Source organism: Sebastes umbrosus, chromosome 23 (assembly GCF_015220745.1).
Source record: "Sebastes umbrosus isolate fSebUmb1 chromosome 23, fSebUmb1.pri, whole genome shotgun sequence".
Taxonomy (NCBI): Eukaryota; Metazoa; Chordata; class Actinopteri; order Perciformes; family Sebastidae; genus Sebastes; species Sebastes umbrosus.
This window is the reverse complement of record NC_051291.1, coordinates 21,814,564-21,829,004: the sequence shown is the minus strand read 5'-3', so window position 1 is coordinate 21,829,004 and position 14,441 is coordinate 21,814,564. Positions and strand designations below refer to the sequence as shown.

The 14,441-nt window shown below is 41.7% G+C and overlaps 1 protein-coding gene and 1 long non-coding RNA gene across 3 annotated transcripts in view; one reads left to right on the top strand and one right to left on the bottom strand.

Annotated features, from left to right (window-relative positions):
• Window positions 1-14,441, bottom strand: part of gramd4a (GRAM domain containing 4a) — a 72,204-nt gene that overhangs the window by 55,168 nt on the left and 2,595 nt on the right. For both annotated transcript variants that reach the window (XM_037760570.1, XM_037760571.1), the window contains exon 2: window positions 4,511-4,724. In XM_037760570.1, the coding sequence (XP_037616498.1) occupies window positions 4,511-4,675 (165 nt within the window). In that variant the 5' untranslated portion in view covers window positions 4,676-4,724. The remainder of the gene's footprint in view (window positions 1-4,510; window positions 4,725-14,441) is intronic.
• Window positions 5,019-12,843, top strand: LOC119482741. The gene is made up of 3 exons (XR_005205520.1): window positions 5,019-5,304; window positions 9,142-9,809; window positions 12,531-12,843. It is a non-coding gene; the product is annotated as an uncharacterized LOC119482741 (long non-coding RNA).

Here is a 14,441-nt window from a genome sequence, read left to right as displayed (position 1 = left end):
TTAATTATGCAATAATGCCAATTAAAAAATTAAGTTAATTGTAAATTTCTATCAGGGATTATTCCGATGCATCGGCTCGGGAAGTGGGGGTGCTGAGGGGGGTGCAGCACCCACTGGTTTTTCTGTGGGCCTATTGTTTAAAGCTGCAGTAGTCAGTATATTTTTGGCATCATTGGGCAAAAATCCCATAATAACCTTTCAACATATTGTAGTTCAAGTGTTCTGAGAGATAACAACACTTCTGCTCCTCCTCATGGCTCTGTTTTCAGGCTTCAGAACATCTAGCCCGTGACGGGAGACTTTGACCAGTCACAGGTCATTTCAGAGAGAGTGTTCTTATTGGCTGTGCACAGAGGCACATGACATCATACATATACTACTGTCACGATATAGCGACCGTTTTATAAAAAATAACTTTTATTTTATCATATTTGCTCCAATCTCGCCTACTTCAGCTTTAACTACAGTCAAAATTAAAAATAACATATATTATTAAAAAAAACTCCACGAGGTGAATGCATATCGGCAGCTCCTCGCTCGTCTCCTGTATGAACTGGCTGTATCCTCACTGTTTTTGCATTACTCTAAACTATATTAACCTGGTTGAGGGTCATCCATACACTGCCTCACTCCCTCTTCCTCTCCTCAGGTTTCGTGCATTAGCTCCATGTTGTTGTCTGTGTAGTTGCTGTGGCTGCTTTGACATACAGTATGTTGATGTTCAATTTTGCTTTTTCTAAAAATCAGGGTCATTACAGCGTTGCATAAAAAAACAACGTGGAGAACATCCGGACGAGCCGACGCACAGGACGGCACAGGACGGCACAGGACGGCACAGGCAAGTTGGAGGGGTGAGAATGAGGGTGCTGTAATTTATCAATACAATGTTCATAATATAACATAATATCACCAACGAGAGCGAATCATCTACTATCATCGTCTATGCTGTTAGAATGCCGGAGCTGAACTGGTTGTTTACTAATGCGCAATATTACGCCCTAATAAAACCATGTTCTGTTTTCTGAATCTGCTCTTTTGATTTACTGAATATTAGACAAAGGCTGTGATATGTGTAAATAATACAATAATCATTCAATTATAGAAAGTTTTGTCTTTAAGATTCAGGGCTATTATCTATAGTACTAATAATGGTCCAAAATGGTGTGAAATTACATAGTTTTAAGTCAAAAACCTTCAAATTTCCCCTAAACTTCCCTATTCCCCATACCCAAACTGCTACACAGCACCTAAGCCCTCTAAAAACCCAGAGGGGAACTTGAAAATTAGGATATAGATATAGATGATCTTAGCTATTCAATAGGGGTGTGACGATTCACTCAGCTCACGATACGATACGATACACGATATCGGACTCACGATCTCGATATAATACGATATTATAACAATAATTTTAACAGAACTTGAATGATGAAAATATATGACTGAAAAAGATAGCCTTTTATTCAAAAGACACAAAATGTAAAACAATGCTGTTGTTTGCCCTATAAATCCATTTGTTATGGTATCAGTCCTGTCCTGTCCTCTGTCCTCCTGTCCTCTGTCCTCCATCAGTCAGTATCAGTCAGGGGGTTGACAAACTGACCTAAACAGTCAGACTACACAGCCTACTGTCAGCTTTAGTTTCAGTCTTGTGTGGCCGAGGGTTACGCTGCTCATATACTTTATGAAGGTAATGAGTTGGTAGCACGGAGCCTCCGTTGTCTGCACCCTTGTCGGTAGCAGCACATCGCCGCTTCACCTCTTCCGTTCCTCCCTTCACAGTAAACTCCCCGGACACATACACTGAGGCACGGCTTACTGGAGGAAGTAAAGTCATTCACAACTCAAATAAATAACTAACACGTGTTTACAGTTAGCTGTTAGCCGCCGAGCTAACACGCTCTGCTTGTGTAAACATAGCGGCGGTGGATGGGAGACTGTGGACGGAGTGGACAGGTGTAATAACGTATCTTGGCTTTGCACTTGCAAAGTTTTATTGCACTTACAGCGACGGGCGTAGCTGTCAACTCGTCTACGCCGCGGTCTCTCTGATCAGCTGTTCACTGACTGCGCTGTGTGTGTGTTGGCCTATTGAAGGAGGCTGGGTCACGGGCGGACATGGCTCTGGGGGTATGACACATGTGCAGTGTAACTGAAGCTGCGGCCGTGCGTTGCAATTGGTTCAATTTCAGCGAGGGCAGAGCAGATTTTACTGCGCATGTGTTGTATCCCAAAGATATGACGCATACTCAGCCTCCTTCCATAGGCTTTGCAGAGCAGCAGGATGAGGCTGCAGCTTTAACCCCGGAGTCCGTATGTACGTAGTACATATTTTACGGCCTGATATCGCAATTCAGTTTTTCGTCTCGACGATGCATATATTTGGTCACACCCCTACTATTCAAATTAAAGCAACAAACATGAATGTTCAGTATTTAGTATGACGTCATTATATAGACTGACTGTCTCTCAGCACCCCCAACTCTGACTGCCTTCCAGCGTTCCTGCTGCTATGTTATTATCAGGCACCGAACTGACCTGCATCATATCATCCCACCTGTCTGATCTGAAAATGTACTTTAGATGTACTATAGATATTGAATAAGATGATACAAAGTATATGACAAATGCAGTGAGGAAGCCACCTGATCTAGCAGGAGGAGTAAGGGGAGGCCTGCAGTCGACGGTGCAATGACTGAAGCACCATCTGCCCCGGTGACATTCTGCCTATTTAGTATGGAAGACGCAGGCTAGTTTGTCAGAAAGCCCAAGGGCACCACGTCTTCGTTTTAACATATGAGGTAATAAAGGTGAGGTTTAGAGGCGGTTCGTGTGATCTAGTCCTGGAGTGTGCATGTCTCGGTGGGCTCTGATGTGCCAGTAGGGATCTATAAAGGGCACTACGCAGGGAGGATGCCACCAAGCAGTGGCAGCTTTTTAGATATTGAAAGCAACAGCGTGCTTTGGGGGAGAGAAGAGTGCATGCTTCATGTGTGTGTGTGTATGCGTGTCCCAGCAGGGATGGGAGATAGCTCGGTCTATTTTGGGGGCTATGGCGTGTGACTCATCGGTGCCATGATGTGGGCGACGGCGTCCCAGTGGGATGGTACACACAGTCAGGCAAACACCAGCACCCAGACATGCAAACACCAGCTTACAGAAGGCACAAGAGCATACTGTACATGCAAATACAGACATACTGTACGTTGTAAATGCCCATAGTCAGACACTGATTAAAAATGATTTTGCTCCTTTTGAAGCTGATGCAGGAAAACCCAGAGAAATGCTCAAAAGACTCCCGTGCAACAGTCATATCAGATGTCTATTTTGAGGAGAGACAAAGAGAGAAAGTGAAAGAACGACAGAGATCCCTCGGGGCCTTCATTCAGGAAATGATACCATCAAGTGACTAATCCGGTGTTTTTAATCCGGGTATCTTCCTATCGGTGGATGTGAATGATGATGACGACAATAATGCCATTTTTAGTGACTCACAAGGACGAGAGAGAGAGCTGCAGCGGATTTCATGAAATATGAACAGTATCAAGCGTGGGAGGATGAAGTATCAAAAAACATGATCTGGATTTTTCGATGCTGGCGATGTCGTCGCCTTTCCCTCTTCATCGTGTCCATCTTCTCCCCTCTAGACATCTCAGAGTCCAATCTTCTGAGGCTCCCTTCCTGTCCTCTGGCCTCCTTTATCACTCTCCCTGCTTTCATCTTTTCTCTCCTTCCATTTTTCATCCTCTCCCTGCGATCCAATATCTGTTCATCTCACCGGCTGCTTTCACTATTTCTGCTCCGTCTGCTGTTGATTGCCATCTCTATTCTGTATCTGCCGATGGAAAATCTGTATCGCTGTCATCTCCTCCATTTGTCTTTATCATGACAGCCCCTCCCTGCATCATTCTCTTCGGCATAACCAAAAACAAGTGGGGATAAACAAAACAACATTGTGTTTTTCCTTTAGCCTTAAGCATGTATTAATCTAGCTAAGGATGCTAAAACAACATCAGAAAGGTGAAGCAGCGGCTGCATATCTCTCTCCTCTCTGTTTTTTGTGTTATTCTGGAACTGATGCCAAAGGTTATATTGAGGTCAGAGCATCCTTTTCAGACAGAATAACTCATGGGTAGATTAAAAAACAAAAAGGCTGCCATGTGTGTTCATCCTAGCCAGTCAAGGCTAAATGTGTATATACAAGACAAAAGCAAGGTAACTGTATATTCAGTATGAAAAGAGATGGAGAGATATAAAGAGGGAGAGAGACAGAAAGAAAGAGAAACAGAAAGAAAGAGAGAAAGGGGAAGGATGTAAACCTAGGTTCAATTTATGAAAAAAGGTTGCAAAAAGCAAAAGAAACTACAGGAAATGAAACAAAAAAAGCACTTACTGCTTCCTCCATGATGATCAACTCCAAATATGGCGTCAAAAAGTTACAGTCCAAACACACACACACACATTCACACATGTATATATATATACATTTATATGTATGGTGAGCACTTACAGGGTCTCGCAAGAGCTCCTCCGTGTCTCGCAGCGCGGCTCTGGGCTTCAGCTGCATGTCGTCGCTACATTCGGTGTCGGAGGCGGGCGGCGACTCGGCTAGATCCGGGAAGTCGTCTCTCGTCCTGGGGCCTCGGAAGCGGATCTTGTCCAGGCGCTTTAGCATGGTCAACACCGCGCACCTGGGCTTTACCTTAACATGGCGGACGGCAACCCTGCGGGGACACAAGACACAGGGCCTGTTGTTGGTACGGCTGTGTGGTAAACCGATTCCTTCTTCTTCTACACATACATACTGTATATACATCCATACATACATACATACACACACACACACACACATAAGGGATGTTAACGATTCATCGATGTTCAATCAATTGGTCATTAAGAATTTGATCGAGCACGAGAAATGTAATCAATCTAGCCTACTATCAAATAAAGATCTGAAGGATGAACAATGTGTAATTGCATTCTAGATATCAGTAGAATGATGTATTGTCAAAGTATGTTTCAGTGACCCGCATTCGCAACCAGAGGGCACCGGTAGAGGCGGTGGAGGTGGTCACGCTGAGCCCACATGCTGATGGTGATGCGCCCGACAGAGATGCTCAGTCAGCAGCGTCGGGAGCTGCAGCCGTGCATCAGGCTTCCACCATGGCTCTAGCCGGCAGCGTGGACACGGAGGTTGAAAACCTTTCACGGGATACTGAGCCGACAGACTGGTGGAAAGTGAACGTGGGGAGATTCCCCCGGATCGGCAAAGCTGGCACGACAGTACGCCTTCCATCCCAGCAGGTGTTTTCCAGGGCTGTACAGTTCAAAGCTTCATTCATAACGTTGACATTCAAGTTATTATTATTAATAATTTACAGAAAGATTGTAACAATAAACGTGAGCCAAACTCTACATGAAAAACAGCACACAATGGGCCTCATGACTTATTTCAAATGAACCGAACAATTCATACACGACCCGAACCGGGACTAGTGGGTCGCATTTTTTACTTGAACCGTTTCATCCCTAATATATAGTATACATACACACAGTATATATACATACAGTACATACATACATATAAACACATACATAGACCGACCGATCGACAGGCGTTGTCATCCCTACAGTACGTCTATCATCTTTTGTTTGTTGCTCAGTATCAACACAATTTGCACATCTAAAAATAATTATTTTAGACAATGACTTCAACAAAACAAACTGTGACTTTTACTGTGATGACACCAATTATTTCATCAAAGTAGGTGCTACCTCTTTTTGGTGTTTAGTTTTGGAATGCATCTCAGAGCTTGCACTGTGAGCACCGTAAACTACTCACCCAAATCTGAAGTAGCCAGACATCTACATCCCCTTTTTGCACTCAGCAAATTCCCCCCCCAAGGTAACATGTGACATAACACGTGCCAACCTCTAACATTTAATGCTATTGAAGCTCTAACCTCGTCAGCAATTGCGTTTTTGCCCTTCCCTTTTGGCCTACACAGGAAGATGGAGCCGGTAACCCTGTTTAGCGCCATGACGACCACATCCTTTCACTCCTCTGGTGAGTCGACAGCAGCGGATCTGCTGACCTAATTTATTGATTACATTTCCATAGCGGGGAGCGGTTGTGAAAGGCTTAATGCTGGTGTTTTGGTACCGAGGGGCCGAGGTGTGACGATGACAGATCGAACGGGGGGTCTGTTTGTGTCGTCTTACAGAGTCACAGGAGTCAAGCTGCTGCAGCGTTCCTCTGCATTCAGGAGCGGTAGCCTGATACTGCAGTAAAATTAATCCCCTGGTAGAACCAGGATTTATGACCTCGTTAATGCTCACCAGAAGTAAACCAATATAAGACAACTACAGGACAAATTTGCTATAGAACATGATTAGCGTCAAAACGGGAGTCATTTTTAAACCACAACAGGTGCTAAACTGTTACTGGAAATGCATCTGCTAGCAAACACTGCCCCCCCACCCCCTCACTGCTACGAGCTCACTAATGTCCTATTGGCCTATTAAACTCTGACTGCACCCAAACGGTAGACTTTCTAGACACCACCTCCATTAAGTCCTTTCTTTGAATGAGAAACGCTGAGTGTGTGAAACAACAGCTGTAGTACTACTCCACGAGCACAGATCGGACCGAATGCAGCGTTTCAACAAATTATCACAACGATCCGTCATCCGTTCCAGCAGTTTAAGCACGAAGCCACATAATGGGTTTGATTTTTGACTGCTGTGATTTGTCATTTGGGAAAGGGATCAAGAGTCGCTCTTCTTGATGTAATCCTCACAGATTACTTAATCTGCTTGACTGGACGACTAGCAGCCACACTACAGAGATGCTCATCTGACCGATAAACTGTCGGGTTTTTTTGTGAAGATTGGCTACCCGATAAGATGACGGGTTTGTTGTCGAATTTACCGCAGGTCTGACTTGCCAGCTGATTAGACTGATTAAATAGGCATTGTTGGTGGTTATAAGCCCCATAGATGTGGGTCAGTAGGGCCCTGCTACACCCAATAGAAGGTTTTATCATCTATTAACATGGTCGATCACCGAAAGAAAGTATAAAAGGAGACAAAAGCCACCACTAGTGACCGTAGTAACAATGACCGGACACAGGGCTTTCACCCGGGAGGCCGGGGTTCGCATCCTGTGTGAAACCAACAGTGTGTAGTGGTCTTTGTGTTCATAAGCGTTAAATTTCACTTTTGAAACGTAGTTATTTTAAAAGGTGTTATTGATAACATTTTATATTGACGAATATTTAAAAAATAATAATACATCCACAGAGCTTTTAGAAAGGTGCCGAATAAAAGTAGGGCTTTTCCTGTAAAAATTATTATGATTGTGAATTAATCATTTTTTAAAGTTTTGGCGGGTCAAAAATGAACGTTTTGTTTATCTCTGACATTCAGTTCTCACTTCTAACAAGGCTTGTGAGCTAATAGTAGAACAACGTTGGTTTCACGTGGTATCTCTTGGTAAAAAAAACAGATAAATGGATATAATGAATAGATTGACAGTGAGTGTCTGGCAACAACTTTATCCCAGAACCCAATGTTTAACCCAAAACATAATGTTTTTCTCTAAACTAAGTGGCTTTGTGACCTAAATCTAAAGAAGTCGTTTTGTTTGTTCAAAGCGCAAAATTTCATTCACTTTTACAACATGTTAGAACGTGTTGCTTTTAAGTTTTGCTTTCACTTTCACAATGTAGTAGGTATGGTAGGCTCCTACTAACCCACATCTGTGGTGCTTATAGCAACCGATAACGCACATTTAATAGCCTGATAACAGTGGAATCGGGTGGACTTGCTTACTCACTCCTTTTCTGAAAGCTCAGAAGACCGCTGACTGGCAACCTAGACCTACCAGCCTGGGTTTCTCAATGACTACGCATTCATCTAGGTCAGGGGTCAGCAACCTTTACTATCAGAAGAGCCATTTTAGGCAAAAAAGAAAATCTGTCAGGAGCCACAAAACATTTGATCATTGTGATGAAGGTAACACAGTTTATAGTCTAAGTATATAGTATATAAGTCTAATGCAGTGAGGGCCAAAGAGACAATGTACTACGGAGTATTAGGGCCACATTGAGGCGAAAAACATCTGAGATTTCCAGAGTAATGTCATAATATTACGAGAATAAAGTCATAACTTTACAAATATAAAATAACACGTAAAATTACTACTTTATAATATTATGACTTTATCCTAATATTACGACTTTTTTCTCTTAAACTTCTGACTTTATTATCATAATATTACGACTTTTTTTTCTTGTAAACCTATGACTTTATTCTCGTAATATTATGACTTTATTATCGTAATACCACAACTTTTTTTTACCTTGTAAACCTTTGATTTTATTCTCGTAATATTGTGACTTTATTCTCTAAATCTCAGATTTATTTTTTTCCTCAGTATGGCCCTAATACTCCGTCGTACCATAGACCTACAACAATGATAAATAAAAATGAAAATGTAAACAAAAAACAGTTATTCATTTCCATTTTTAAAATCCCCAGGGAGCCACTGGAGAGGAGCTAAGGAGACGCATGTTGCTCCGGAGCCGCAGGTTGCTGACCCCTGATTTGGTGTTTAGGCTGAATGAATGAACTTTCATATCATGTAAATATAGACAGACAGGCTGGTACATCCCAAATCCCTTATGAGATCACTCCTCGATCCTCGCGGGACCAGACATTGTTCCTGTCTGCCATCATGAAGGACACTTGCTCTTATTGTGCCTCTTAACTTCCTGTTGGCGTCTGTGGTTTACTACAGTTGGTAACGTTTCTCAAACTGTATAAATAGAGCTTGTTGGACTACACACATTAGATTGAGCCACAAACATGACAATGGGAAAGTCCAAAGACATCAGTACAGACCTCAGAGAGCTCCATCTCAAAGATGATCTTGTTACTAAATTATTTTTATTCTGATTATATCCTGGATTATTAGATGATACATTACCAGCCGCATATCAATAAATGCAGACACAAGTAACACTGTTTTGGGGTAAAACACACAGACAGACTCATATTTCACATTCTGTTGTACCATGTGGGAGGACATCAATAATGAAATAAAAAATTAACTGTTTGTCCTTATTATTAACCTTACAGAACTTCACATGTGTAGGAGAGACTAAGATGAGAAGAAAAGGCGCAAATATTTTATTTCCGCGTATAGACAACCCACCCACATGGACACGTATAAGTGGAAACTGCAGAGGTTGACCTTCCGTCCCTGTGGGGTGAGTGGAAACATGGTGAGTGGCAGCTTGATAAACACTTCGCTCCTCTTGTCGAGAAGACACCTGTCACGATGCAATCTGTTCTCACAATCACCACCTGAACCAGCCTGCTCGGTGCTACAGCTCAGTGAGAAACCCACAGTTACCTACCGACCATAAAATCAAACCAGAACAAAAGAGGCTAATGAGCATCAGATTCACATTTACCGATCCAAAAAACACCCCAGAAATTGACGTTTTCATTCAGAGTTCAATTAAAAATGCTATTTAAAAAAAATCATTCAGTCTGTGCTAATATTTATGAAAGAGCCATAATTGATATAAACTAAGCTGCTATTTAACAGCACATTACTTGTTCCCGTGCTAATCTCCAGGCAACCTTTTTCTTGATTTATTTCCTTTTTGAAGGATTTCTTTCTCCAGTCCAGAGGCAGTTTCAACCACAACATCATCTTAAATAGGAGGATGAAAAGATGAAAAGAGAGGACAGGAGGAGGAGGAGGAGGAGGAAGAAGGGGCTCAAGGTCTGATCACTATGTGAGTATTACTGTGGGAATACACACGAACATGATACATTTGCTCGGTTATGTGCCGACACAAGGACAACTCCATCCACCTTTACCTAACCATGAGGCATTGCTAACAGCAGCTTGGGGAGAGAGAGGTTAGAAGACATAACATAACAGAGGGGCAAAGATACGCACATAAAACAAAATGTAGCACCGCGCACGCAGACGGATGGTGTTTGTTTATGACTGCATACATTAGTTCAGGGTGAGGAGCTGTGTGGGTTTGCTGCGCAAGCCTGAATACTGTTTCTGAGTGTGCATGTGTATGCTTACGTCTGTCTGAGTAATCTCCTGCTAATGACCCATAGTAGCTCGAGGTTACTCTTGGTCACACTCGCTGCGACAGCCAATCACAGTCATTCATGGATATCAGGCTGGAAGAGGCAGACAAATGCCCTTTGCCCTACATTTCTCAATTTTATAACAGAAGACAATCGTGTAAAGGAATCTTGTTACTCAAGTTCCTACTAGAGATGAAATGATTAGTTGATCCACAGAAGTTCAATCTGAAACTATTTCAGAATCAGTTTGTCATTTAAAGGTCCCATATTATAAAAAAGTGAGATTTTCATGATTTGTTATTATAAAGCAGGCGTAAGTGCTATATAAATACTGTGAAAGTATCGAAACACTCAATCCACAGGGAAATACACACAGCCCGTATTCAGAAATTGTGCGTTTGAAACAAGCCGTTAGGATTTCTGTCCATTTGTGATGTCACAAATATACAATATTTAGACCATTACACGGTTTTAAACATAAACATTCTAAATATGTCCCAGTTTATTTCCTGTTGCAGTGTATGTAAATAACATCAGCTGACAGGAAGTAAACATGGACCCAAACTGTTGCCTAGCAAAGCAATTCTGTTGAAATTCCGTTGAAATGCACTAAAACGGAGCGTTTCAGACAGAGGGTAAATACAGGTATATTCAGACAGACAGTATGAAGAAACTAAAGGGTTTTTGGAACATACAAGCATGTAAACATATTCTAGTAGAAATACATGTATGAACCTGAAAATGAGCATGATATGGGACCTTTAACAAAAATGACATGAAATGTTTGGATTTGCCACTTATGTTTTTAATTGACAATATTTTGTTCTTGGACTGTCAGTCATCCCTAGTTTCTACAGTTAAAACGCAAAACAAAACTGGCATTAAGAAACATGCATTTAAAATGTCCATTTTTTGGTCAATGATATTCAAAATATAACCGGTAAAGTAATTTTGTTTTAAGGGTGAGTCCATTATGCCTTTTCCTATTTTTTCAAATGGATATGCCCACTCAGCCGGTAGCATAACGCAGTAGTGTAGGTTACCAAATCATGGAGCTGAGGTTATGATAACCGCCGTGAACGCTAGCGCTAGCTGGGTCAAAGTTAGCTGTGCTAAATTTGGAAATAACTACAACGGTGCAGAACACGAGAGTTGCTGGTCTACCGCTGGCATCCATCAGTAAGACTGTTTATGTTATTGTGTGACTTTCTGATCCAACTAACGTGGCGTCCACAGCAGTACATTGTTTAGCTTCCGTGCCAGTACTCCTGTCTGCTTCTCCACACTGGGAGCACACCGACCGCCATCTAAGTTACTGTATGTAACGTTAATACACTGACTAAGGATGAATATATACTGGACATGTAGCAGCGTCATCATGCAGAAACATACGTCAGATCATGTGGGAAAAAGCTTTAAGAAGGGCTTGGGAAAATAACATTTTCACACTAAAACATACATACTTTGACCAAAATTGTAATGTTATGATTTGAATAGCTCAGGAACACCAGTGGGACGCTACAGAAGATCACAGGAGGGCTGCAAACGATTAGTTTTGTGATCAATTCATCAAACAATTACTTTCTAAATTCATTCTAGATCCTTTGGTCATATCAGCAAATAGCTTCATCACAAGTTCCCAGAGCCCGTGGAGAGATCTTAAAAAGCCTCCTTTTGTCCAACCAACAGCTCAAAACTCAAAGATATTCAGTTTACTATCATGAAAGACTAAGAAATCCAGACAATCACATTTTACTAAAGAGTTGATTCCTTTCTGTCTTTTGGACTATTTGTTTTAGGTCATATAGCATCGTGTTAAGTAATTGTCATTCTAGCTGAGCAGCCCTAATGTATTCACCACGCTACACTGATCACAAGCCAAGATTTGCAAGTATAACATGCAATGGTTTCAGATATACAACCTTGTTGGGGACCATAATAATGCATTTTTTATGAGTGCTATTACAGGCACCACATTCTTTTATGTATTAGTTCTGAGGGCTACTTTCATCTGGGCATCAATTTGTTGGTTCATAATGTACACTGAATGGTAGGTTAATAAACCTTTATGTTCTCAGCTGTACACCAACACACTCATCTTACTTTAATAACTAATCAGGTGCATGGCATCACTATCAGCCCTGGCTCTCTATAAGACGATACTGGCACGGTATAGCCACATGAGACGTGAGCTGCTCTTTCTACAATTACTCAAACAACACACACTGTTGAGTACAATACAGAGCTCTCGCACAAGTAGGCCACTTTCTAGATTTTCTGGGATGTCAGGCAGTCAGGTTTTGTTTTGGAGTAACAGAAACTTTGACAATAGCTGCTTGTTAGCTGGGAATGCCACAGTGGAGCGTTTTCACTTTGGCGACTGATGCAAACCTCGTTTCCTTTTACAGGTGCTCTGACTGGAGTGTGCGGCATAAAACGATGTAATACCATCCTGTCATCATCGTGCACAGTGCTTTGGTTCTGTAGAAACAGGGCTCAGTATAGCAAGAGGCTCACCTGTAGAGCGAAATTCAACGTTTCAAGACACTGTGAGACAGAGAGAGAGATTAACGTGACCTTTAGATATCTCATTTGCTAGATTTAAGGCGGCAGTGGGCAGAGTGTTTTTGGCATCATTGGGAAAAAATGTCCATAATAACCTTTCAGCATATTGTAATTCAAGAGTTCTGAGAGAGACTTCTACTCCTCCTCATGGCTCTGTTTTCAGGCTTTAGAACATCTAGCCCGTGACGGGAGACTTCGGCCAATCACAGGTCATTTCCGAGAGAGAGCATTCCTATTGGCTGTTCATTGAAACGGAGGCAGCTGTCAATCATTCACAAACTCAGATCAAACGGTCAAACGAGGCAGCGCTGATCAAATATGACTCAATATTCTGTTACGGTAATGCCTATTTCTCGAATAAAATCTTGTCAGAATCATCTTGTGGTGTACTGTTTAGCTGTAAAATGAGAACGTTTGCTCCGGCTGGTGGGCGGTGCTTGGAATTTCCTCAACTGATCTCAACATGGCGGCCGAGTCATAAACTTTTTCATTTTACAGCTAAACAGTGCACTACAAAATGTTTCTGAAAATATTCGAGAAATAGGCATTACAGTAACATTACAGCTGCTCAGAGACGGCAGACGCGGCTCGGCTCTGATTGGTTGTTTTCCTCCGGTCTGTGAAATCTTGCAGATGCCATTAGGAGCACCGGAGGACACAGAGGCACATGATCTTTTTTCAGATTGCACTTCTGTCAGGATATAGTGATCGTTTTATAAAAATAGGTTGGTTTTTTTTAATCATATTTGCTCCGATCTGCTTACTCTAGCTTTAACCACAATGTTCCAAAGAGTAGTTTAAATTTTAGTTTAGCTCACTTTCCTGCATTCATAGTGAAGCAGAGACAGGCAACAGATGGTCAGAAGGAAAAAAAAGCATCCGGTTACTGCCATGCTGCATAATAACTGTCTGAAACAAAGTATGCTGCCAGGTGCCATTCCAACTGAGATGGGCAACTATTGTATCACCTCTCCAACCAAAGTGCCCGACAGAATTATTCTAAGTGTTTCCACCAAGCCTTATTTCCATTTGATGTCAACCCTGGGGATGGAGCAGGAAGAAGGGAGGAGAGTGCAGATAACTTTAATTAGACCTATTAGACACATTCTGCTCTGTTTGGAGTTGGAGGCTAAACGGGAGGTCTCAGCTGAGTCCCAGACTAATCAACATATGTGGACTCAAGAACAATATAAAGAAATGGCAGGAACAAGAAGCATGCTTTAACCAAGCCCACTAATGCAAGCCTCTGGGCAATGCAGTGGAGTTGGCTGAACAAAAATAAAAGTCAGTTATGGCATGTATTTTGTCAAAGCCAACGTCATGTCCAAGTTATTTTTTGTTATAGTGCACGCTTGAGTTTGTGTTTTCACAAAAGGCGCATGACGTGTTTGGCCTTTATGTTGTTAGAAACACCACAGATATGTAAATGGTGACCGCTCTTTTTTCCTGCATTTCCATGGGCTCTTTTTTGAAAATGTCAGAGTATATCATTCACAACTCTTGAACTGTTAATTATCTTGTGAAGACAATAACACTGACTACATATACATGCACACTCATATTCCACAATTATTACAAATATGACAATATTCTGAATTTGATAAGGGTCATGTGACCAGCATATTCTGTTTGGATATTCTGAATTAGGCTTTATTCCGAATGGAGCATTTTCAAATTAAGACGTGGAATATGCCGATATTATTCAGATGTTAAAGTGGCAGTAGTCAGTATATTTCTGGCATCATTGGGCAAAA